Genomic DNA, 26,823 nt, shown 5'->3' on the forward strand with positions numbered 1-26,823 from the left:
AAGATGGGGCTTACTTTGCCCTATATATCATATATAGGTGAGGTATTCAATCTCAAAAACTTCAGAGAAAATGGGAAAAATGTGAAAAATAGCTGTTTTTTAGGCAACATTTATGGCCCCTGCGACCTTGACTTTGAAGCAAGGTCAAGATGCTATGTATGTTTTTTGGGGCCTTGTCATCATACACCATCTTGCCAAATTTGGTACTGATAAACTGAATAGTGTCCAAGAAATATCCAACGTTAAAGTTTTCCGGACGGACGGACGACTCGGGTGAGCACATAGACTCACTTTTGCTTCGCATGTGAGTCAAAAAACCACTTGTGGACTTTTTTTTCTTGATACATGTAAATCAATGAAATGTATGATTAGTAAGTGTACAAGATATCATTAGTCAGATACACAATTCTGCAAGGTACGCAGACATCTTAAAGGCACAGTACGCCTCCCGTAAACCATCACAGATACTGTCAGGCTTTTACACACAGTACAAACACCCTTCCATTTGAACACTCACCGAACGGGAACATCCTAGGTGCCCTACGTAAAGAGCGAGCAATTTTCAAAGAATTAATTTTTCGGATTGAGACCATCTCAATCGGACTCAACCTGAACTCAGGTCAAAAATGAGTTACTTCCCTTCAACTGACGATAGCCGTTGAGCAATGATTGTGCGTTTTGGCGCTAGACCTAACTTTTAAAATCTAAATAATAAATTGACAGCTTGTTACACAAACATTCTTAAATCATAGAAGAATTATTTTTTCATCAAGACAAGATCAGTATAATTCGAAGTTTTGAAAGTTTGAAAAAAGAAAAGCCCGGAAGCAGGGTCACGCAAGGTATGGTTTTCGTAGCAGACGACGGTTTATAGGCAGTCAAAAGCCATCGCTCGAGTTCTTATGAACCACATTCGTTTGTTTCGTGAAAAGTCAGAGGTACATAATAACGTGCTATTGCAGATAAGCTCACAGCGAGCCGCATTCAAATTACAAACTGACGACTGCATTGTGAAAAAGGGAAACTGGATCACACGGGTTCACGATGGCTCAGGGGTAAGATAAACCACGCAAAAATAAATTCTTTGAAAATTGCTCGCTCTTTACATAGGGCACATAGGATGTTCTCGTTTGGTGAGCGTTCAAATGGAAGGGTGTTTGTACTGTGTGTAAAAGTCTGACAGTATCTGTGATGGTTTACGGGAGGCTTACTGTGCCTTTAAGAAGAAAAGATGTAGAAAGAGAGGGAAAGAGGAAGAGAGTGAGAGTTTGTGTGTGTGTGTGTGTGTGTGTGTGTGTGTGTGTGTGTGTTGGTGTGTTGGTATGTCAAGTTATGTATCTGTATGTCCATGTGTCTACGTTTGTGTGTGTGTGTGCGTGTGTATGTGTGTCTGTGTGTGCGTGTGTGTGTGTTTGTAAATGTGTTAGGGTAGGTACAGGTGTACAGGAGAGTCCAGGTGCGACAACCGATTTCAATGAGTGTCATAATGTTTATCGTTTGAAAATGGTTTCTCTTGTTAAATTTATTATCTTTTTTTGCGCTCACGCGCATATGTGCGTTCGTGAGTGTGCGCGCGCATGTGGGTGTATATGTGTGTGTGTTGTCGTCCATATGTGTCATTAAGTTATTGTGTTTTGCTGTTAGGGTGAGCAGTAGTCATGCGCAGAAAAATCAGGCCTTGTCAAGTTTTATTAAGGTCTTAAAATAAATAAGGCCGTATTTCTCTAAGCCCAAGGCAACAGAGAAACCAGGCATCCAGATCTGCACCAGTGTTCCACATATGTTACCTCAGGAGAAGATCAGAATGACACAGCTCGACAGGCCACTCACCTTAGCCCTGATCGACAAGCAGTACCCAAAAGAGGCGTGGATCCATGTATACAACTCAACTCAACTCAACTCAACTCAAATTTATTAATCCATATGGAAATTATGTTGTAACAATACTCATTTCCAATCAAAAGAATAAGAATGCATACTAAACACAGTCTCACTAACGCAAACAGTCATCCGTCAAGTCAAGTCTGCCAACTCACAACTCACTCACACAACAACAGCAACAGCAATACAAATTAACAAAAACCATAATTCCAATAACAAAAAGACGTCCAAGAGTCCACCTCCACATCCACGCACACACAAGGTTTACAAAGCACCACATGTCGACTAGAACACCGCACATTTGGGCTACGGTAATACAGTTACTAAAAATACATACATTACAGATAACCCAGCAACAGAGTACAGTAATAATTATGACAGAGAAACATGATAGAGGCCTCTAACATGTGATTGGTTGAAAGCATGGATAGCTCTGGGAACAAAAGAATTGCGGAAACGTGACGTTCTAGCAACCATAGCCCTCAGTCTACCACTCCTGTCAATGCGTCGAGAGTCAAATTCAGGTTTCAGTGGGTGTGTCTCGTCAGCCAAAATTGAGGTCAGTCGGTCAGTCAGTCGTCTCTGGCAAACTGATTCAATGGTCTCTTGCTTCCTGCCTACAACAGATCCAGCCTTCTTGACTAGCTTTTCTAGCCTGTCGATGGATCAGCAACTAAAGCCGTGCTCAATGGAGGTGCTGGCATTCTGATCCAGTTCCCTGGGGGACATACAGCTACATCCAGCGTTGCCACTGGCAAACACTGCACAAACTATAAAGCAGAAGCAGAAGCTCTCATGCAGGCCGCCTCCTTGGTTCAGGACTCCGCAGACCCTTGCTACCAAGTTGTCTTCCTCTCGGACGCCCTTTCAGTCCTTCAGGCCCTAGAGAACGACAAACTCCCACAGCTGGCCAAAGCATTACAGATGGTCAGACAAACCAGAAGAGTTGTCCTCCAGTGGATACCAGCACACTGTGGGATACCAGGAAATGAAAGGGCAGATGAGCTGGCGAAAGAAGGAGCCGTGGAAGATCAACCTGAAAACACTGTCAGCTTTAGTGAGCAGAAGACAATCATCAAGGCATTGATGAGGCCAAGGACGAACAGAGATGACTACCACACAATGTCCAGAGATCGAGCAGCAAGTCAACCTCATCAGGCTGCGTACTGGCCACAACAGGCTCAATGCTCACATGAACCGAAAGTTCAAGCTGGCGCCATCACCAACCTGTGCCTGCGGTCAAGAAGACCAAACAGCGGAACACATCTTACAGCGATGTCCCGGCCTTACTAGATGAGGAACGAAAAGAAATGTGGCCGTCACCAACTCCCTTGCAGACCAAACTATACGGCAGTCGACAGGAGTTGGAGAAAACGACAACATTTATCACCAGTGCTGGACTGATCGGTAACCTCTGCGAACGCCAAGAAGAAGAAGAAGATTTCTCTAAGCTCTCATTTTGTTAGGACAGTAAAGATTTAAGGCCTTATTTCAAAATAAGGTCTTTTTTCTCAAAAATAAGGGCTTATTTCTAAAAACAATAAGGCCTTATTTTTTAAAGGCCTTATTTTAGGGATGTTTAACCCTTTGTGCCAAGGATAAGCAGTCGTTTGTTGCATTTTAGATTCAGAGGTACACAATAACGTGCTATTGCAGATACAGCGAGTCGCATTGAAATCACAAACTGACGACTAAATTGTGAAAAAAAGGAAAATGGATCACACGAAATCTGGGGGTGTGTGGTTTACACAAGCTAATTAGCCATTCAAACGAACTGTGTCATTTAATGCTAGTAAATGCTGCTGTAAGTGTTTTCCATAAGGTTAGAACTTCTTTGTTCGTGAGAAGATTTAAATCGTTCTGTAAACCATTTAAGGCAGACTTGGCCTTTAAATAATTAGGTGTATGTTTTCATTGGCGGAACTCACCAACAAAGACATTTGATTGGCTTTTCAGAGCATGCACCTAAATAATAACGGTTAACCGCTAAATTCATGTAAGGTTAACCTTAATTCTTTGTTTGCATGACCCGTTCAGCCCGCGACGTGCCATATTTAAGGTGTCATTGGAACGGACTCGCAGTGTTGTTTGACCGTACTATTTGCTCATGTTTGGTTGTTTTTTCATTTGTGCAGACACACACACACACACACACTGACACACACACGCACACACAAACACACACACACACACGCACACACACACACACACCTAACCTTTAAGGTGTAGCCTACTCCCGGTTGACCGCGTATCTCGTTTGACCGTATATCCAGTTTGACCGTATGCATTGATTGGACTCGCAGTGTCGTTTGACCGTATTTGCTCATGTTAGGTTGTTTTTCATTTGTGCACAAACACACACACACACACACCCGGTCCACACACACACACACACACCACATGCATACACACACACACACACCGTGCACACACACACACACACACACACACACATCCCAACTTTTGTTAAATGGCAGGTGTATTCGCTAATAACAAATAGTAACACAGAGATAAAAATGTGTTTCACAATTAAAAATGTTTGTCAATTAAGAAATTTGCCATGCTAATCTATGTCACACCGTGCATTAAGAAAATCAATATGCCATGCTACTCAATGTCACACCGCGGTGCAGACATGTTGAAATAAAAACGACCAAAAATTGTTCTATAGAGGTTAGGCCTACTCTTAAAACTAGTCGAGACGTGAAACTGATAGGCTACAAAGTGATATTACCCCAAGTAGTCATAACAGCTGCACAGGCATCGATATCATTACCGGCACACGCACGATCAGGTAAAAGCATACGATCAAACGAGACTGTACAATACGGTCAACCGCTACAACGCTTCGGTTACCGTCACGGTTAACTGGACGGCGGCTACATCAATCACAGGGGCGGACGAGGGGGGGGGGGGCACAGGGGGCACGTGCCCCCCCCCCCCGAAAAAAAAAGAAGAAAAAAAAAAAGATTTTTCTATGCTGATTCTATGACCATTTCTAAGTTCAAATGGCACCAGATGGCACCATTTTGCTTCTTTGGGCAAAAAATTTTTCCGGGGGAGCATGCCCCTGGACCCCCCTAGCAAATTCAGGGGCATGCTTCGCGCCCATCACATTCACTTTCGATTCAAAGTGCCCTCCCCCCCTTACAAAGCAACTGATCCACCCATGAATCATACGGTCAAACGAGATACGGTCAACCGTATTTAACCAGCCTCTACTGGCGATTCTAAAACGTGACGATGCTTCCGCGAATGATGACAACATATTTCGGTTATTCCACGAAAAACCCCGTTTTGCCGCGGCATTTCTGTTTTTCCGAAGAATAACCGATATAAGGATGATAAATATCTACCGACCACTGAGAAGATCGCTACCACAGGCACATGACGCAAACCGTTAGGTGTGCGTGTGTGGAGGCGCGGGGATGGCTCTCTCTCTCTCTCTCTTTCTCTCTCTCTTTCTTTCTCTCTCTCTCTCTCTCTCTCTCTCTCTCTCTCTCTCTCTCTCTCTCTCTCTCTCTCTCTAGTATATATGTGGATGGCTCTTGCCACCCCCACCCCTCCACCAGGGTTTCTCTGGTGTGCCTGTGTCCACCCCCTACGTGCCTCCCCTCCTCTTCTACCACGTCCCACTACTGATTACCACTATATTGTATTATGCATTGTCAGTTTGTTTTTCACTAACACGGAACTTTAGCGGCCTCTTCTTCCCTCGCTCTTCCATGAGTGTAAGTAATATATATTCGCCTGAAGCCGGTGTAACACGAGAAAATTACTCCCACGAGATTTTTACTCCGGAGTAAACATTTCGTACGAAAAAGTTACTCCCTTTACGAAAAAAGCACTCCCCCATTGCACGAGAAAATTACTCCCCAAGACAGGTCGGAGTTCCGAGTAAACATTTCGTTCAAAAATGTTACTCCCCTGACGAATAAATAACGAATAAATTACTTCACCCCAACACGAGCAATTTAACTTCCCATGCCAGGTGTACGAAATTTTTACTCCCTTGTCCCCTGTTAGTCTTGGTGGTGGAAGGGGTGGAAGGAGGGTAGCGCGACATTCGTGTGCGCGAGATCACTTATTGGCATTATCCCTTCGCCCGCATCCCATTTTTGCGTACGAAATTTTTACTGGAAGTAAAAAAATGGGGAGTAAAAATTTCGTGGAGGGAGTAATTTTTTCGTGCCTTGGGGAGTTCTTTTCTCGTACGAAAAGTGTACTCGGAGTAAAAATTTCGAACGAAATATTTACTCCGGAGTAAATTTTTCGTGGTGTAAAAATTTTGTGTTACACCGGTATACAGTTTCTTTCCTCACTTTTTCTCAGAATACGCCTACCCCCGCCACAGACGGGTCCCACGCTACGCCCCGGAACGCGTTTTAGTTCTCTCTACTCAAACCCTGCCCCCTACGGGCTTTCCCTTTGCTTTGGTTCTATTCATCTAGTAATTTTCATCAGTCGTGCTGGTCGCTGTTAGTTTCAGTGTGCAAAATATCAGCACGATCAATGTTCTGCGGCTGCCTGAACGGCTAAATCGACGACGTACACATAAGAAGAGACGGACATTTCTTTGAATCATCAAAGGAATCCCTCGCAGTGATGCTGATTCATTGTTTGTTCAACATGCGTCGTCTGCTCTGTTAACGCACCTGCTGCTAAGGTCTCGTTCACGGGGCGTGAAGAAGCGATACTAACATTCCGTGATGGCGGATGTCCCAGATGACAGCAGACAAAACCGACCACACTCGCCTCGCGAAGATTTCGACCCCCTGTCAGATAACGGGTAAGTGCGTTGCTGGAATTAGACAAGTTTGCTTTATGCATTTGGGCGTGCACTCGAATCAGAGGATGCAGGCCTAGATGATCGCGAATGCGCAGGGAAAATGTCATGTTCTGCAACGTGCGGTTGCACTTTTCTTCAGCACAAACGTGACAAAGGCTGGATGAGCAGACGACCCAAAGCTCAACTTTCAGCTGATCGGTCACCGAGGCTTTGTTAGCTAAGTGGTCGCCCTGTGCAGCTGCACTTTGTTTGCTTTGGTCCATCTTTTCTCCCTCAAGGCTCCCGTGTACTCGCCCGACTGCCTCTGAGAGTGCAAAAAGATCGCTGCAACTTGTTCTGCAGATCTATAGTGAGTTGATGCGAACACAATCAGTCGCCACACTTTGATAATAGGAGCGCCGACACTGTGCCTACATGCCCTTTTTCTTCAGCTGATGTCAGCAGAGGCCTTTTGCAGACCTTTTAAACAGGCATGATTAGACTGTGTTTTGATCTCTAGCGACCTGTCCGGATTTTGCAGCATTGGCATACATGTTGATTCCCAGACATAGAGGAATGCATGTCTCAGACTATTCAGTCTGTTCGTTTGCAGGTTATGTTCTTTTTTGTGATCTTTGTGTCACATCTGAAATTTGAATTCGTTTGATGTTATCATCAAAGAAACTACAATCATACAGTGAAAAGGAGTTCTTTGTTTTGCCTCTAATGTTGGATGTATACAGTCAGCGTTCTTAATATCCATTAAATTTATAACCATGTTAAGTACTCAACCCTGCAGATCGACACTCAGACATAAATGAACAATACAGAAAACGAGGGCATTAGGTGATTAACCTTTCAGTCTTGAATTTATGGTGTTGGTACGTATCTGTTGATGTATAAATACCTTTTCAAAACTGACTTTGCAGCTGCAATTTGTGTAAACTTTTATTTAATATCTTGAGTTTATAAACAGTGTGCTTTAAATTTAATTTGCATTAATTGCAATTACTAGCACGAAAAACGTCATCTTGGAAGTTTAGTCCTGAAGTGTACTGTTTACCTGAATGATAGGTCTCTAACTCTCTTATTCCATAATAATAATAACGGAGTGTCTTGCTAGATAGAAGTACTGTAGTGAGTACTAGTTTAGTAGTTATAGTACAAAATCCAATAATTTATTGTTTAGAAAGTGTAAAGATTATGTTGACAGTATTTGACGGGCGCAGTGGCGTGGTGGTAAGACGTCGGCCTCCTAATCGGGAGGTCGTGAGTTCGAATCCCGGTCGCTGCCGCCTGGTGGATTAAGAGTGGAGATTTTTCCGATCTCCCAGGTCAACTTATGTGCAGACCTGCTAGTGTCTTAACCCCCTTCGTGTGTACATACAAGCACAAGACCAAGTGCGCACGGAAAAGATCCTGTAATCCATGTCGGAGTTCGGTGGGTTATGGAAACACGGAAATACCCAGCATGCCTACTCAACGAAAAGGAGTGAAGCTGTCTATGCTCTCAGGGTATAGTGTGGGGAACCCAAATGGGCAAACGAGCTCACACGTCACCAGAAAATTCTGGAACGCTGAAGAAGAAGAAGAAGAAGTTGACAGTATTTATCTGTCCTGTTCACATCATGTCACAGATCATCTATGTGTGCAAAAGAAGGGCATATTGGTATATTTTGACGAAATGAGCTTTTAATGTTGTGAATTAGGACAAAGATCATATAAATTATAAAAAGGATGCTTAAAGGTGGTCGTGTACATTTTTGCTTTTTTTCAATAATCTTATGGTTAGATTTTGATACTAAATTATGTCAAATGATGAATGAACCCCTTAACCATGGGGAAAAAAGTTATAGAAAAAAAAATATATGTAAAAAAAATTTAATTTTTGGGTAGCGTGACTCACGCTTCCAATATTTTTTTTCTGTTTGCTGAGAACATGTGCTTTGCCTAAAAATACTGACCAATCAAATTCATGTCACTATGCTTATAGCCACGCCCAAACAAGTGCAGCAACAGTTTGACACTGGAGCGCTGTCCACGCTTTTTTTTAAACGCTTGAAGTGCACGGGATTTGAGAGGAGTTTTGCGCTTGGCATTTTCCAAATAAGGATATCCTACTATGAGTACTGCGCTGGAATACTACAATGAATTTTCAAACGGCTACACTGGCTTTGTCTTTCCTGATCAAAAGAGGGTGTATTGTTGATATTTGTAGACTCTGCATTTTAATGGTCAAATGACGATTTCGGTATAAAAATGTAGACAAGGACCTTTAAGAATAAGAGTAACATAAAACCAAAAAACGCCAAATTTATTCTTTCTTGCTTTAGACATTTTAAGATTTTGAATGATATGGGTCTGTAGCACCCACGTTTCTTGGACTTTTGCTCAGAAGATACAGGATCTACAGATACTTTGCACAAAGATGCTAATGTTTGGGGCGGGGATATAGCTCAGTTGGTAGCGCGCTGGATTTGTATTCAGTTGGCCGCTGTCAGCGTGAGTTCGATCCCAGGTTTGGCGGAAATTTATTTCACAGAGTCAACTTTGTGCGCAGACTCTCTTCGGTGTCCGAACCTCCCCCCGTGTACACTACATTGGGTGTGCACGTTAAAGATCCCACGATTGACAAAAGGGTCTTTCCTGGCAAAATTGCTTAGGCACAGTTAATAATTGTCTACCTATACCCGTGTGACTTGGAATAATAGGCCGTGAAAGGTAAATATGCGCCGAAATGGCTGCAATCTACTGGCCGTATAAAATTTCATCTCACACGGCATCACTGCAGAGCGCCTAGAACTGTACCCACGGAATATGCGCGATATAAGACTCATTGATTGATTGATTGATTAATGTAAGCAAAATAACACCTCAAACAATAAATGTGTGTAAATTTGCTAAACCTTTTGGTATTATATATATTTGACCCTTTATTCAATTATTGTTCATAAAGCTCAAAATGTCAAAATTAATACATTTTTACCTGTTTATAGAGTTCAGTGTGCACATGTTATTTCAAATTTTGGTTTGCGAATAACGTTACTTTTTAAACGCTGTCATTTACAGTGAAGTCCGGTTGTAGTGATAGACCCATATAGTGATAGTCCGGCTGTAGTAATAGAATTTTTGGGTCCCGGTCCCAGTTGTTCATGTTCTTTGTTAACTTAGTCCGATTGTAGTGATATTTTTCAGTCCAGATATAGTGATAGTCCGCTTGTAGTGATACTATTTTCAAGTCCCGGGGAAGCTAAAGTCCGGCTGTAGTGATAATGTTCGAGAGTAATCTCCCTTTACCAAAATGGCGAGCAAAAGCCAGCCACGCACTGTGCTTACCCTGAAGCGGAAAATTGATCTGACAATTTTTCATTTAACCCTTATTTCTAAGTGGCCTCCCTCTCTCTCTCTCTCTCTCTCTCTCTCTCTCTCTCTCTCTCTCTCTCTCTCTCTCTCTCTAAAACACATACACACACGCACGCACACACACACACCGGCTGTTGAACTGCCAGGACGGGGGTAGGTTAACACAGGACATTTGCAAGCCTGACAAAGACGACAGAAGAAACGTCACAAAACGAAATCTGTTACTGCCTTGAGGCTAGTTTACCAAATGTGCCGCCGCATGTAGCAATAAAAGCTTTGAAGATATCACTACAACTACAAGCGATTGGCCGGATGTAGTAATAAAGCCTACAAAAATAGAACTATAACCGGACGTCCGGATGTAGTGATAAAATCTACAAAAATATCACTATAACCGGACGTCCGGATGTAGTGATACCTACAAAAATATCACTATAACCGGACGTCCTGGTGTAATGATAGTCCGGATGTAGTGATACAAAAATTTGGTCCCGAGGGCTATCACTACACTTCACTGTATAATGAAGCTTTTGGGAATGGCAGGAAATTGTCAAACTCAGCACTTTTCAGACCTGTCAGGTTAATGCACTGAAGTGAATGAGACATCATTTCTCATTGTTCTTAGTTTGAAAAGGCATGCAAAAGGAGTTTAGTTTCACATGATGTAAAAATACTACTAAAATAGACTTTGCACTTTTTGAACTTTGACTTTGATTTAACTGAAGAGTTTGACTGCTCAATTGAATGTTTTCAGTTTACTGGCTATCCCTGGTGAGAAATGATGGGCCAGTAAATTTGTAGTAGCTGTTTTAATCATCAGTAATGAACTGTATTTCAGTTTCTTTGCATCAATTTTGATGTCATTAAATCATTGCATTACAGAATCTGTGATAGTTTTCTTCCATTTTCTCTCAGTACTTGGTGGTACATGTACATGTGTGCAATAGGCACGTTTTGCAACCCACCTTTGGCTGAGGCCCATTATGATAAATGATCATTCTTGAGGTCTCCTTTTGTGGGAGGTGTCAGGACTCTTATTTTAAGGGCCTAGCATAATAAAAGTTAAAGCGATGCTGTCTTTAAAGCGATACTATTAATCTGACTGTTTTTGGAAGAGTTTGTGGTAAATTTGACTGAATTAAATACAGTAATTTGAAGACTCTGGAGAATCCAACTGTACCTGAATCTAGACGCACACAAGACAATTTGCTTGAAAATGCACCACAAGTATGGTAATTAATAAAATCAAAGTGAGTGAATGAGCTTCTAGGCGCTGCTTCTCTCTGGTGCTGGAAACAAAAATGGGCCAGAGATACCACCTGGCGGCTAACGGGCAGCATCCTCCATGACGCCTTGGTCAGGTGGAAATTTAAGCTTTATGTTCTATTGGTCATTTTCAAACAGGTTCATTATTCATGTACTGATGTAGTCCCGCAAAGCCAGAATGTCAATTTTTGCTAAATTTGTCTTCAGTGGCTGGTTATTTAAATGTATGGTTTGAGAGAAGTCCTCAATTTTGTATGGCACAAATGAGAAATCAAATAACCATTCTGTATCAGATGAGAACATTTTTAATTACAGTGGCATCTGAAATGAAAATACACAGTAGGTGGCCTTTTATAAGAAGTGTATTTTAGGATAATAGACAAAGGGAAAGCAAAAGGTGTTCTTTCTTAAGCAGTGGCCACACTTGTGTTGCTTTTTAAGAAAATGCATTGCCTTAGTTTATTTTTATAGCGATGGATTTTGTGCTATGCCCACACATGGTTCAACCTGGCTCCACACTTCATGTGAAATTTTTCTGAAAGACTGAAAGTGAAACACTGAAAGACAGCCATGATACAGATGTTTCAAATTTAATCTTGCTTTTTCTTGAAGAACCACCAAGATGATGTGTTCCAGAGTGCTTCATTACTTCTGCATGTACGCAATGTCTCAATTGCACTAAGTGTCAATTTCATATTTTTTGAAAACCCAATGTTCGCTATCACTATGTGTAGATAGCACTGTTAGTTTTAGTTATTAAAACCTGCAGACATTTCCATCTGCCACCCACCCATCCCCCCCCCCCCTCTCTCTCTCTCTCTCTCTCTCTCACGCACACATGCACTCACGATAAAGACCGTTTTATCTCTTTCTTCACCCTTCAGTGTGGTACGGTACCTTTGGGTGCATACAGTTTTGGTTCTAGTGTCTTTTAAATGACTCTGTTTATTGCTGTTCATTTTAATACTCTCTGGGCAGGTACTTATTGGACTCCGTGTGAAATTATTGTTCAGTTTCTGGGAGACATGCAGGAGAAGTGGCAGAATGTAACAAATTACAAGTTGAATGCATAATAATTCCCATTATGACCTCTTCTCAAACTTTGTTTGGCTGTTTGACATCAGAGGTTTAACTTTGGAAAAGAGGATCAGGATGTGACCTCTTGGTTTGTTTAATTGCTGTCGTTTGTAAAAATTAAATAAAAACCTCAAAAATACACGTAATGAATAGAAATCAGGTCTGAAAAGGGAGGGCATTTTAAAATGACTTTATGACGTTAAATTTACAGAGATAATGAGCAGAAAATCTGAGAAAACTGGATCTTTAAAGGTGGGGGGGGGGGGGGGGGGAGGTGGAGTGTCTTAAAAGGGGGGTTCCACGGTAATCCATGATGAATGGTGCGTGGTACAACTACAAGCATTTGCTTGTCTTCTTCGTTAGTGTGTGTGTTTTTACTGTACCATTTTCTGTGTTGCAGCAACCAACCAAGCTCCACAGTTTATGGTGAGGACTACTACGACTACATCGAGGCCCAGCTAGACCAAGACGATGAGGAGGGGGGACAGGATAGCCTAGGATCCCGCTATGGGGTCACCCCGCCCAACTCTCGCGCTCAGAAACGAGAAAAAGAGCGTCAGGCCAGCGCCACACGAGGGAGTTACGTGAAACGCTCCTATAAGGACTACAAGGAGTATGTGGCCGCCAAACGTAAAGGTCAGCCCAGGGCTGTCCTGAACGTGATCAAAGACGCTAACTTGGGCGACCCAACACTGTGTAAGCTCAGTGGCTTCGACTCGGACGAAAACATTGACGCTGAGAATTTCCGTGAGAAGAAGGAAAAGCGAAAGAGGGACACACGTGAGGCCAAGAAGCAGACCAAGTCGCGTGAAAATGACCGATTCATGAAGCGAATGTCTGACAGCTTCTCTGGCCTTGACGTCGGCAGCATGGCACAAGTGCCGGTCAAGCTGGAGTCTTCTGGAAGATTCTCCCATCTCATGACGAGACCTATCGCCATCAGTTCTGATTACCGTGCTCGCAGGCATTGGACGGAGCCACGCGAGTGTCCGGAGGATCGCAAGAAGTTCTCAGAAACGTTCAGCATGTTGATCAAGCTGGGTACTGACGCCAAGATGCTGAAGGAGCGAAAGCTGCAATCCACAAAGCGCCAGATGTCCTCAGAGCAGGAACAGTGGAAGTCGCAGCTGATGGACTATCTGTGGATTGAGCTGAACGCGTACCTTCGTGGCGTCACCTTGGAGGATGAACAGACTCAGCTGAGGATGTCCAGGGAAGCCGTGCAAAAAGTTCTGGACGACATCAACAACTTTCAGTTTCGCCACCGTAACCCTTCACGGACTCCCAGTGATGGTGCCTTTTTTGCAGGAAGTGATGTGGCTTCGATGATTGCACAAGGGATTGGTGGTAGTAGTAGTGGTGAGGCTACCCCAACTGCTAGTTTCAGCAGTGATCATGGGGACCATCATGTAAGTGTTGGTCAGACAACCCAATGTGGTAGACGCATTAGTCAAGACACACAAGGCAGTAGTATAGACAGTCAGGCAACCCCAACGGGGAGCATTGATACTGTGAATCGTGCAGAGTCTGACAACACTCTGTCTGTGCCTTTGGAGGACAGTGTGTCTGCTTCCTTTCATGACGTAGTCCTCACGTCAGAGACACTGAGACTTCAGGAGGAAGCGTTGATTCAGGTGAAGAAACTGGTGGAAAGGCTAGACGCGTGTGAGCGGCAATATCCCACGATGAGGCAGATCACCTTGGACTATCCTCTCTACGGTGATGCAGCTTTCACGCGACGAATCAAATGCCTCAACCTTTGGCTCAACATCACCTGTGACCTGTGCCACAAGCTCAAACTCTTTGGACGCGTCATCGGTGTGGAGCAGCATGGTATTGACTGGCCGACCATCAACTTTGAATTCCCGGTCCCCGGCGATAGTGACCACTATCAGGGGGGGAAGAGACCCAGTGTGCCAAACATTGAAGAGAATGATGAAACCTCAGAGAGTGATTTAAACGAGGATGATGATGGTGATGACGAGGAGGAGGAGGAAGGGGATAATGAAAGTAAGGTGGAAGCAGATCAGGGCAGACCCGGGGTTCGTTTCCTCTCACCCACAAAACAGGTCAAGTTCACGTTTGGTTCAGACAGTGCAACTTCATCTAGAGACACGAGTCCCAACCAGCGGAATTCAGGGTTGCTTGAGCCGGTATCGCCAGTAGACTCCAGCACACCTCAACGCAATTCTCGCTCAAGTATGGGTTCCTTTGGCAATCTTTCCAGGGCTTCCAGTGACCTTAGTTTGGATGGGGTAAGTGCTTTGCGTTTCACTTCTTTCCTGTTATAATAGTACACTACAGGAGCATAGTAAGTTTTCTAATGTGAGTGGTTTATGTCACAGCAGTGAACATCTTCCAATTTCATGGACATTCTTTTGCATTTTATGAAGTTTTGATACGTACATTTTCCTTTAACTTGTTAAAGCCTTTGAGAACATTTCAATAAATAGCAAAGACTGCTGATATTTAATCATATTTTACAGTTATCCCATTCCCAACAGAATGCACTTGTAAAGTAATGAATTTTCTTTGTACAAACAGTGTACAAATCACGCATTAGTCATTTTAATATAGTCCCGTCTCCCCCCTTTCCACGTCGCGATATAACCTCGAATGGTTGAAAACGACGTTAAACACCAAAGAAAGAAAGAATTTTAATATAGTAAACATAATATTAGTAAGGGCACACAGCTTCCTCAAGTTCCTGTGTATCAAACATTTTGAAATTGTGGACATTTTGAAAGTCACAGAACAGCATGGCTATTCATTGGCATAAACTTGCAAACTTGATAATGGCCATTTCGTACTGATTTATGATTATGTGTGACACTTGAACAAGTTGAAGGAGAGAAAGGGAGAATGTACGTTCTGGCTCACCGATTCCGACAGACCCTAAATATTAACGCAAAATAGGCTTCTGGACTAAACTTTTACTAAAATGAAACATGCGACAAAATCAGAAAAATACTGCATAAATCCATACAAAAAAAATACAGTAAAGTAAGGTTGTTTTGAACCAATGCCGGGTCTGTCGGAATCAGTAACCCAGAACGTACATTCCCCCTTTCTCTCATACAACATTCTTAAGCTCAATACGCTCTCTCATTTACAAACTTTACTTCATATGTTCTTTCACTGTTAGAATTATATCTGATACATGCAATGTGACTGTCTAAACGAATAGTTAACTCTTTACAAGTGATTCTATTTTTACTTTTTCTTCCCGTCCTATTTGAATCCCCTTTTTTAAAAACTGCTTTTTCAGATCTTCTATATCGAGTGGCTTGTTATATTCAGCTCGTGTTTTTGTTTGAATACTTGCTTTCTTACTTTTGTAGTCATCAAAGTCTGTTTGTATCTGTTTGAATTCTTCGTCAGAAACTTTTGAATCTTCAAGTGCTTTACTGATAGACAGTTTTAGGCTAGACAATTTTGATGATGCAAGAGTGGAAATGGATTCGTGTTTTTCAAGCTTTTTCACAATTTTTTTCATTATAGCTGATGCTATAAATGATAAACCACCAACTGCTGCTGCGACACCACCTAGGATTAGAGAAACTGGAGTCCCTACTCCGGTAGCTAACAGAATTGTTCCCGTTACACCTGCAGCTGATGCAAGGATAGTAGAACCAGTGCTGGCATTAGAAAGGCTGTTGTAAGTTGTTGAGTACTTACGTCTAGCGCGAGAATATTTTTCTAATTCATCTTCTAGTTGTTTTTGTATATTACTAATGTGTGCCAGTCTGAATTGTTGACTTTCTGCTGCACTTTCATCAATATTAGGATAAAGCTTCACACTGCTAGTCATCTTTTTAATGCAAAATATAAAATATTTATCTTAATTCTCACTGGCCAGTGTTTCTGCTAAGCTTTGAAGCTGTTCATTGCTTAACACCTTATCTGTATAGTAGAAAGCAATCAAATCAAGATAAGTAAGATTAATACTTCTTATTTCTGTTAAATTATTTATATCTGCGTTAACAACAACATTTTGGTTTGACGTCTGTTTTTTTATTGTGTTAGAATCCTTTTGAACAGCAATAAATACTCTGACTTCTTCAACATTTAATGGTCTCCAGTTGAGATTTATTCCTCTCATTAGAACAGTGTTTGTGGTTTCTTCCCTTTTCCTGACAACTATATCAAATATCATAGTTGCATTCTGCCCTATTGGAAGCTTGGGTATAAAATCGACAATGGTGTCAGCGTCCTTTTCAACACTTTGTTTTCTGTGAATGAGATAGTTGTTCTTATGGAAAGGTTTAACTGCAACTTCTCCCCTGCTGTTAAACGCAGGAACAAGGCTAACAATTAGTGGTTTAGCATTGATTGACTTACGGAATGTGTCGTCTTTTCCAACAAGAGTGTATGGACTCACAAATTCAAACTTCATTTCCCAGTCAATCTTTTTGATAACAGGACTAAGTACCCATTTTTTATTCTGATGTTTCCACATGTAGTATATGTCATCGACAATTGGATCAGGTACATTAACATCACGGATTTGACCTAGTTTGAGAAATCTTGGTTTCTTTTCATCGTCGATTTCCTTTCTCTTGTAATGACCAGTGTCTGTAAACTCGAATGCATACACTGCACCAACTTCAGCATTGCTCTCAAAGTCGATAGCGTCTGCTAAATCTTTCAACTCTATAGTTGAACATGCAACAGGATAAGCTATTGTAGGTCCACTCGACATTTTAATACTCAATATTTTATGGAACTATTTCCAATGTAATGTTAAACAAACAATCAACTGGTTGTCCACTTTGATTTTTCAGATCAATGTGTAGGAATTCATGACACCCTTCCTCCAAGTCCTTGAACTGAAGTGTCTTAAATGTTGGCACGTGCATTTTACAAAAAGAGGCATCACTCGGTGGAAGAATCCTAAGCAGATCAGAACGCTGATCATTAAACAGATTATAGGATGTGTTAAGCTCTCTCATGTGAACAAACAGTACACTGTTAACATCCATGTCAATGGGACGTGTTCCCTTGTATATTTTTGTAATTCCAAGCATATCAAGGAGTTTGGTTGGAAACTCAACGTTTACTTCTCTAGTTTTGGGCATAGTAAGAGTAGCAATGAGACTTGCATGATTTAAACTCGCTGTAATACCTACTGGAGCAAACAATTCTTTCTCTAAAGTGCAGAAGTCATAGTAACCATCTTCTACAGAATGTGTTTTACCATTAATTCTAACCCAGTTGTTAGCCTTTTTTTTACTGATATTATACCAAGTAACCTTGTACATAATTTCATGCAGTGCAACTTTCATTCCTCCATTTTGATTGTTGATAGGGTTTGCAAGTTTAACTGGCACACTAGTCTTCACATTTGTTAGTGTGATAAACATTTTTTATTCAACAACAAAAATGATTCAGTATAAATTCAACAAAGACGTTAAATACAAAACTGGACCATATTACAATCCAAAGACTATTTCTTTCCATGAGTTGGACTTTGCTGTAACAGAAACAGAATCCATTCGCGTTAAAGTGCCTGACCCATTCCATTCTTACCTAAATCCCCCAATCAAAAATGATAGTGTTCCAAAGATGTGGAACTCTCACCCAATGCAGTTCTATCAGAATCAGTTAAACTTTGCAATATTCTGTGCAACCACAGGATGTGGAGTGTCCTATGCAGACCACATGAATAATTCAAACTTACTGACAAAGTGTGTGTACACATTTCACGTTTACTATCAGTGCAGGAGAATCTTGTCTGAACTTCAGGCACCAATGCCGCATGAAAAGAGCTGGAACCCATTCAACAATAGGATAAACATGAAAGTGTATGAGCGTCTCTGCAATGAATTCAATATAGATTTTAAGACCGACTTTAGGCAAAAGCAAGACAAAAACCATGGCATGGGAACACTATATTTATGGGGTGTCCACAGGAGGTATAATTTTGATTACTGGCCAGGTCATACATCTTTTTCTTCAAATGTGCAGGTACAGTTAGGATCAATAGAACAACAGCACCACAATGCATGGACTACTTTTATATTAGACACCGGCAAAGGTTTCACTGGATCAGGTGTTGAAAGGATCAATGAATCTATCCGAACATATGCGTGGTGCTTGCTAGGCTCGCAGGCACAGACACGATCAAACATAATGAGAACAAGCACAGGGTTTGGTGCACAGAAACAGTTGTTATCAAATTTAGAAGATGTCATAAACTCTGCAGTTGATCTGCCTTCCAGCATCAAAAGGTATCAAGACTCTCTCCGTTATGCAAGATCAAAAGTTGACTTTGCTGTTGGTAACGGCCTTTACATGTTACCTTCTGATCTCCAGCTGCAGATTGGAACAATAACAAATTATAACAATGAAATCATTATTGCTAGTGACACCCAGCCGCTTGGAAAGGGTGAAGAACTGAATTCAGAAATCAGAACGATGCTACAGCCATATCACAATGAACAGAAACAAAGCGTGACAAGTGAAGATCGGGCTGCAGGTGAAGATCATTCTGTCACTAGGGATGATCAAGCTGTTAGTATTAGTGATGATCATGAATCGCAGAAGACTGCTCTAGTAATTGGTGGAGTGGGTGTAGGCTTACTTTTGCTTTATTCTCGTTAGCAGAACACCTGCAATTAAAACTATTAGAGTCCAGAGATGTTCAGCCATGAAACCAACAACTTTACCTGCAAAAGATAACAGCCAGCTAACAATTGAACCAATGATTCCTGGAAGTGCATCCAAAGCTTTTGCTGCTAGTTTCTTTAATAGTTCTGCAATGTGTTTGAGTTGTTTCTTTACCCATCCCGGATCAGATGGAGATGAAGGTGGAGGTGGAGGTGGAGGTGTGACAGTGCCACCTGTGAGTGTTAACACTAATGTGCTTATTGCAAATCCTAACGCAGTTAGTATACTAGCTATTGTGATTCCCTGCTCTCTGAAAAGCGTTCTAATTCTTTCAGCAAGAGTTGTGTCTTCGTAAAGGATTCTTTGAATTGTATTTTTTATTCTGCTGACCTGTGTTCTCAGTTGTTCTCTATTGTTACTTAGAACTTCTAACCTTATGGCTTTCTCCTCCTGCAAATCTTTTAAACGCTTAGAAATTCTGTTTTTTACTTCTTGTTCTAGGTTCAAATCATCAGCATCAGCAAGTTTTTGTTTCTCTTTGTTTATATCTTCATCCAGCTGACCTAGTTTTGACAGATTATTTGCTATTTCACCTCTGATGGTTTGTAGTGATTGATTAAGGGCTTCTATTTCTCTCATAGGTAATAGTTCATGTGGAGTCTTCAGTGAAGTTTCCTCAGAAAAAGAAGTCTCTATCTCTTGTATAAGTTGATCAGCCTCATCTGCAAGTTTATTAAGATCTTGCAATGGAACAGATTCTATTTGAGTAGCAGTTGGTAGTCCTAGTTCTGCTTGTTGAAGTAAGGAAACAACATGGGAAGATGATGACCGTGTGCTAGGCACAATATCTAATTGCCTAAGTCGATTAGCAGTAAGTTTTTGTTTTAGTGAAACTTTTGATAGAAACTTAGCAGGATTAGATTTATATGTAAGTTGGACTTTTTCTCCTTTATCGCTAGTTGTATATAAATGATTTGCTTCCATTTTGAACTGGTTTGGATCTAAAACATCAGGTTCTTCTCCTAAACTTTTGTAGAAATCTCTAACTTTACCTTCCAGAAGTTCATGTCGTGCCACCTCATAATGCAGTGAATGATGGTAGGGAACCAAAGGGATTGCTTCGCTCATGTCGTCCGCTGGCTCAAATAAATCTTCAAATCCACCTTCTGCCATTTGTAACTTATTTTTTATTTTGAAAATAAAAAAAGATGGCACAATCGTTCGGTTCTGTTCTTGATCCTTACAGAAGGCTGAAAGAACCTCTCGGGGTAAAAGGAATAAGGCAAACAGTTATAGTCACAAATAATCCTTCTACTATTGATCAGAATGAAATACTTACTGTTAGGTTTCCTAATCTAGGTAAGAACGATGTTATTGTACCAGGCACTGTAAGACTATCATTCAAATTAGAATTAGAATCTGGCTCAGATGAAAATAGGACTTTGGCTTATAATGTAGGAAGAGCAATTGTGAGGAAGATTACTGTCAAACTGGAAGGGCGGGAAGTGATGTCATTGAATAATGCAGATGTATTTTTAGTTTATGCAGATAATTGGTTGACTGACAATGAAAAGAAAAACAGAGTGTTTCAAGGGATTCAGTCAGACAATGGGATAAAAGTTAGAATAGGAGCAGGAGATAAAGCTGACAACAAAAAAGATAACGCTGTCAATGTTGCTTTTGGAAACAAATTTTGTATTCCACTTGACTTTGAACTCATAAATTCACATCCTCCCTTCTATCAAGGAGCATTGCGTGACAGGCTGTCATACGACCTGACTTTCAATAGTTATGATCGTGTTATGCTTTCACAAGACCCGGAAGCAAAGTATAAGGTGTCTGGAATTTCTTTAGAGTTTGATGTTGTAAACCATCCTGAACTGGCTAGACTTATAGAAAATCAGTACAGTTCTAAGCTGCCTATCTATTATGAAAGAGTGTTGAATCACAGTACACTTTCAAAAAGCCAGGCTGATCCAATCTGGAACATTAACTTGAATACACCAGCTAGGTCAATGAAGGGAATACTTATGTTGTTTGAGGAACCAAAAGATTCATATGAAAGGCAAATAGAAAAGTTTTACAATCCACTAATCAATAGAGTATATTGCACAATTGAAGGGCAGCCAAACCAAATATTTGCATCTGGCATGCTGCCATACCAACACTATGATGAAGCAAGAAAGTACTTTACTGGAGGAAGATTGAAAGACCCAACATCTGATCTTGTGGCTAAAGATCTACATTTACACGGTGTTGGCGTAGAAGATTTCTTGACAAATAAATATGCGTTATGGCTGGATCTCAGAACAACTGACGACAACAAACTGCATGGAAGTGGAAGGCGAATTGAAAACGGATCAGAAGGAATCACAATACAAATTGAAAAGGAAGTAGGGAGTAGTAGTAAATCAGTTAAGATCTACGTGTTTGTTGTGTCAGATGCGCAGTTAAACATCTCTGAAAGCAGATTACAGGATATTGTTTATTGAACGTGTTAAAATGAAGTATCTAGATTTTCTTCCAAAAGATCCACACTGTTCTTTGATTTGTGGGGCAACAGGTTGCGGCAAAACAAGATATGTTTTGGATTTATTACAGACTGTTTACATAAATCACTTTGAACACATAGTCATATTCTGTCCAACCATAAAGCATAACAGAACATACAAGGAGAGAAAATTCATATGGTCTGATCAAAATATATTTATTGTAAATCCTTCTGATCGTCTAAATGTTTGCTTGGAGCATTATTTCGATCTTTTTCAGAACACACCAACACTGTTTATTATTGATGACTGTGCAGCAGAACGTGACATTGTTAGAAAGAAAAGTGCACTAGCAAAGCTTGCATTCAGTGGACGACATGCATTAATATCAGTTTGGATATTAACACAAAAATACAATGCAGTTCTGAAAGACTTTAGAGAGCAACTCAAAACAATAACATTGTTCTATTCAAAGGACCGTGACAGTTTTGAAGAGTGCCTTCGAGAAAATGATGTCATTGAAAACAAACAGGAGAGAGAAAGAATAAAGAATAATCTGAAATCTTCTAAGCACTCGAAACTGGTTTTAAAAACTGATCAACCAGTTCAGTATGTATGTTTGTAGAAATCCTTGCTAAGTTCTTGTCAAGTTCTTACTCAAGTTCTTGTCAAGTTCTTACTCAAGTTCTTACTAAGTTCTTACTCAAGTTCTTGTCAAGTTCTTACTCAAGTTCCTACCTAAGTTCTTACTCAAGTTCCTACCTAAGTTCTTGTTAAGTTCCTACCCAAGTTCTTACTCAAGTTTAATTACTAGATTTTAATTTTATTCTGCATCAAAATAAAATGAACTGTGATGAATTGCTGATGCAGACTGCTACAGATATTGAAATCTGTGACAGTAGGACTATACCTGATAAAAAAGAAAGATTGTATTCACTTGCTGTTTGTGGAAAAACAAAACACTACCTTGGGCAGCAGTTAACTGTGGAAGAAGTACAACATCTTTCCTCAGAAGATATAGAAAAGTATCATGGACGGTATGAATCAGTGCTTGGTTCTAAGATGGTTAGAAGTATTGGACAGACTGTTATAGGTTTGTACACAAAGATTTTTGGACATTTTACACCTCTCGACTCGGAGGAAGACTTAACACATGATCTAACTCATGACCCTGTTGTTTCCAAGTCCCTCGAATCTCTTGCCTGTGGCCTGTATTATCGATTTGGTGCTTTATTAGTACCATTTGTTGCTGGATTAATTACTTTCAAACACATTAATTTTCAGAATAAAAAAGATGACAGATCAGTTGAAGCAGACAGTGGAGCAGACGAAAATACCAGAAGTGAACACAGTGACAAAGAAACCTGGTAGAGTAGAAGCAGGAAAAAAACTAGCCGAATGGAACAGACAAAAAAAGTTAAATCAAAAGGCAAAGCAGAACATTATGTCTGAAGTTGAGCAGACACCAAACATTCCTGAAGTGACTAAGGTCACACAAACTGATCAAGAATTAAAATCTTCATTTCTATCATACAGAAAAGTAGCTGTAGCAGCTGTTGTTGGAGGAGGTGGATACTTGCTTTACAAACTTTGGCAAGGCAAATATAAAGTGTCAGAAAGACCAAAATCAGAAACACCAAAATCAGAAACACCAAAACCAACAAACAAAGCAGTACAAACAATAACAAAGCCCACAGTAGTACCTGCAGTGGATTCATTTCATATGGAATAATTTTAATATTTTAATTTTGATAACATAAAAATGAGTTCTGAAAAGACAATAGTTAATCTAGTTTATCACGCTGCAGTGATTGGAGGCTTGAGTGTAGGTTACACAATGCTGGGTAAAAGTCTCCTCAGAATGAAACCAGCCGACTTGGGAAAGTTAGACTTCGAAGACGGTGCTAAACTAATTGGTGTTGTGACAGCTTCCTTTGCAACAAAAGACTTCCTGGTGAAGCAAGGAATTATTCCAGAAAATATAAACATGTAAGACAATAAAATGGCTAGCTTGGTTATGATGGTGGGAGGTGCGATTGTAAATGCGCTTGCATTTTCTGGCAGCAACTATTTGTTTTCTAAACTGCAAAATGGTGAAGAGAGGGAAAGGCACAACAAAGCCATGGAACAACTGGCGAAAGCACAGGATGAATACGAGAAGAAACGAATTGCGCAGTTAGACTTTATGAATGATAAACTCAGGCAGCAAGGACATGCAAACAAAACCTTTGACAATGTTGATGCAGCCATTCAAGAATACTATCTTGTAACTGGAAAGAAAATGAAGACAAGTGCTCCTCCAAAACTGGGTGACTTTTATCAGCCTTCAGAAGAGCAGAAGGTGGGCGAGATTGTTTTCATTGTTATTGGTATGGCTGTTGTTTACTTTATTGCGCGTGCTGTCAAATCTTAATATTCTGTCATTTAAAAAACCATGAGTGATGCTTTGTTATCTAAAATATATTATTCCCCAAAAGGATACTGGAAAGGAAGAACTGCTATTGACAAGCTCAGTGACGCAGCAGGTGTTTCTCAAGATACAGCAAAGAAATGGTTGTCAAAGCAGGCAGTTTGGCAGATCTATTTACCTGCACCAAGAAAAATTACACGACCACACTTTGTTAACATTAAACCGAATGACACTCATCAAATAGACCTGCTCTATTTACCGCATGACACAGTCAGAAGGAAGAAATATAAGTATGCACTGACTGTAGTTGATGTTGCAACAAGATACAAAGATGCTGAACCGTTGACAGAGAAAAGTGCTATAGCTACAGCTGTTGCCCTGCAAGAAATTTACAGACGTGGACCACTAAAGTATCCCAGAATGATTCAGTGTGATGATGGTAAGGAGTTTAAAGGAGCTGTCAACCAGCTTCTGTTAAAACATCATGTTACAGTGAAGAGAGGTATTCCAGGAAACCACAGGTCACAGGCTATTGTTGAGAGCTTTAACAAACAGTTGGCAGAAAAACTGTTTTCATATCAGTACCATCAGGAATTTTTGGACACAGAAAGTAAATTGCGTAACACTGAATGGGTCAAAAGATTACCATCAGTACTTAGAGCAATGAATCTGGAGGTATTTAAAGCTACAGGGTTAAGACCAGTTGATGCAATCAAACAGAAAACAATACCTGTTGCTCCAAAGTCAACAACACCAGTGGCATTACTACCTTTCAATCAGAAAGTCAGATATTTATATGCACCCGGTGAAGCTGAGGGTGACAGCAGGAAGCGTGCAACAGATCCAATCTGGAGTATTGACATTCATGAAATCAAGAGAGTAGTAGAGACAAATCCACCTATATATTACTTGAGAGAACCAGCACCGCAAAGAGCCTTTGTAAAAGAGGAATTACAATTAGTTCCACGTGGTACAAATGTTAAATGATTTTTTATTTCAGATTTTATAGTGTTAACAAAAATGGAAGCTCTGAGAAAGAATTCTAAGCAACTTCATTTTTTTAATTTATATTTTTATTTTGAGTTATAAAATCAAACTCACAGCGATGGAAGACTCTGTATTAGAATCTTTATCGACAGTATTTGACACCGTTGAATTACAAGTAACGGATCCTCAAAATGTGCAGTCCAGTGTGCAAGACGCCATTGAACAAATTCCAAACAATTTGTTGATTGAACCTCCAGTAAAAGTGCAGATAGTCAGTTTAATAAAATACAAAACAGTCAGTGATGAGGTGCTAGAAGTTCATGTTTCAACCAGACAACTAGCACTTAATTCTATGGCAGAATTGAATGGAAACTGGGCAGATGAAATGATGAAACGGTTTGAGCAAGCTGCAGAGGATGCAAAGATGAAAGGATCCGGATGGTCAGAAGGTGAAATTCTAAAAATAGAATTGAAGCTAAGTAAATTTGCCCCCATCAGAGGTAGAAGTTACATACCTTTACCTCCTGCTCTTGTCAAAAAACGTGCTGTGCTGAACATAAAGAATGATGATGACAAATGTTTTATGTGGTGTGTTCTGGCAAGACTGTACAGTGTAAAGAAAAATGCAGAAAGAGTGTCTAACTATCATGCATACAGAAATAAACTAAACTTTACTGGTATTGAATTTCCTGTCAGCATTACAAGCATTGACAAATTTGAACAGCAAAACAAACCCATCACCGTAAATGTTTACACGTGGGATGAGGAAGATGAACTGAAACCAGTCAGAATATCAAAGAACTCACCAACGATTGGTGATTGTGATACTAACCATGTTGACATGTTACTAATGACTGATGGTGTAAAATATCATTACACTTTGATTCGTACAATGAGTAGACTGATGGCGAGCACAAGCAATCACAATAGTAAACAAGACTTTTGTAGGCGATGTCTCTTGCGTATTCCATCAATTCATGCAGCACTTATACACAAGCAACATTGTAAGAGCGTTGATGATGCGGTTGTGAAGTTAACAACACCGCCGCCAGACAGCAAAGTGTATTTTAAGAATGTATGCAAACTACAGAAAAGTCCTTATGTTGTTTATGCTGACTTTGAATCTATCATTGTGCCATATGAAGGACCTTTACCAAAAGACCTACCTAAAACAGTAACTCTAAGTAATCATCAAGTCTGTTCATATGCATTTATTGTTGTTAGTTCAGATGGTAAACATTCTAAACCGCAATTGTACAGAGGACCTAATGCAGCAAAGAACTTCTTACAGCAAATGAACCAAGTGCGAAATGACTGCTCCAAACAACTGAATCTTTCAGACATTGTTATGAAACCTGAAGACCAAGAACAGTTTAACTCTACCACACAGTGTTGGATATGCGAACAAAGTCTAACACCAAACACAGACAATCCAATAGTAAGAGATCATGATCATGTAAGTGGGCAGTTCCGAGGAGCAGCACACAGCAAATGTAATCTACAATTAAAGTTTGATCCTAAGACTTGGAAGCTTCCAATCTTCTTCCATAACTTGCGCGGTTATGATTCACATCTGATCATGCAGGCAGTAACTGATGAATACAAAGCAAGATGCATTGCGCAGTCTTCAGAAAAGTACATGGCCTTTACTCTGAATAGTTTACACTTCTACGATTCTGCTCAACATCTGATGGGAACACTTGAGTCTTTATCTTCATCACTAACTGCTTTCCCAATCACATGTAAGTACTTTGACAGTGACTTAGTTAGAAAGGGAGTCTATCCATATGAATACATGGATTCGTGGGAGAGGTTTGATGAAGATGAGTTACCACCAAAGGATGCTTACTTCTCACGGCTGAAGGGTAAAGGTATAAGTGACGAAGACTATGAACACGCTAAGACTGCATGGAATAAATTAGGATGTAATACAATGGGTGATTATCATGATCAATATTTGTTGGCTGATGTTT

At 40.5% G+C, this 26,823-nt stretch overlaps 1 protein-coding gene and 1 long non-coding RNA gene across 3 annotated transcripts in view; one reads left to right on the forward strand and one right to left on the reverse strand.

Moving 5' to 3' along the window:
- Positions 1-26,823, reverse strand: part of LOC138961973 (uncharacterized) — a 109,871-nt gene that overhangs the window by 607 nt on the left and 82,441 nt on the right. The window lies entirely within an intron of this gene.
- Positions 6,323-26,823, forward strand: part of LOC138961965 (mitogen-activated protein kinase kinase kinase 4-like) — a 76,666-nt gene continuing 56,165 nt past the window's right edge. For both annotated transcript variants that reach the window (XM_070333647.1, XM_070333648.1), the window contains exons 1-2: positions 6,323-6,670; positions 12,756-14,610. In XM_070333647.1, the coding sequence (XP_070189748.1) occupies positions 6,591-6,670; positions 12,756-14,610 (1,935 nt within the window). In that variant the 5' untranslated portion in view covers positions 6,323-6,590. The remainder of the gene's footprint in view (positions 6,671-12,755; positions 14,611-26,823) is intronic.

Source organism: Littorina saxatilis, linkage group LG3 (assembly GCF_037325665.1).
Source record: "Littorina saxatilis isolate snail1 linkage group LG3, US_GU_Lsax_2.0, whole genome shotgun sequence".
Classification (NCBI taxonomy): Eukaryota; Metazoa; Mollusca; class Gastropoda; order Littorinimorpha; family Littorinidae; genus Littorina; species Littorina saxatilis.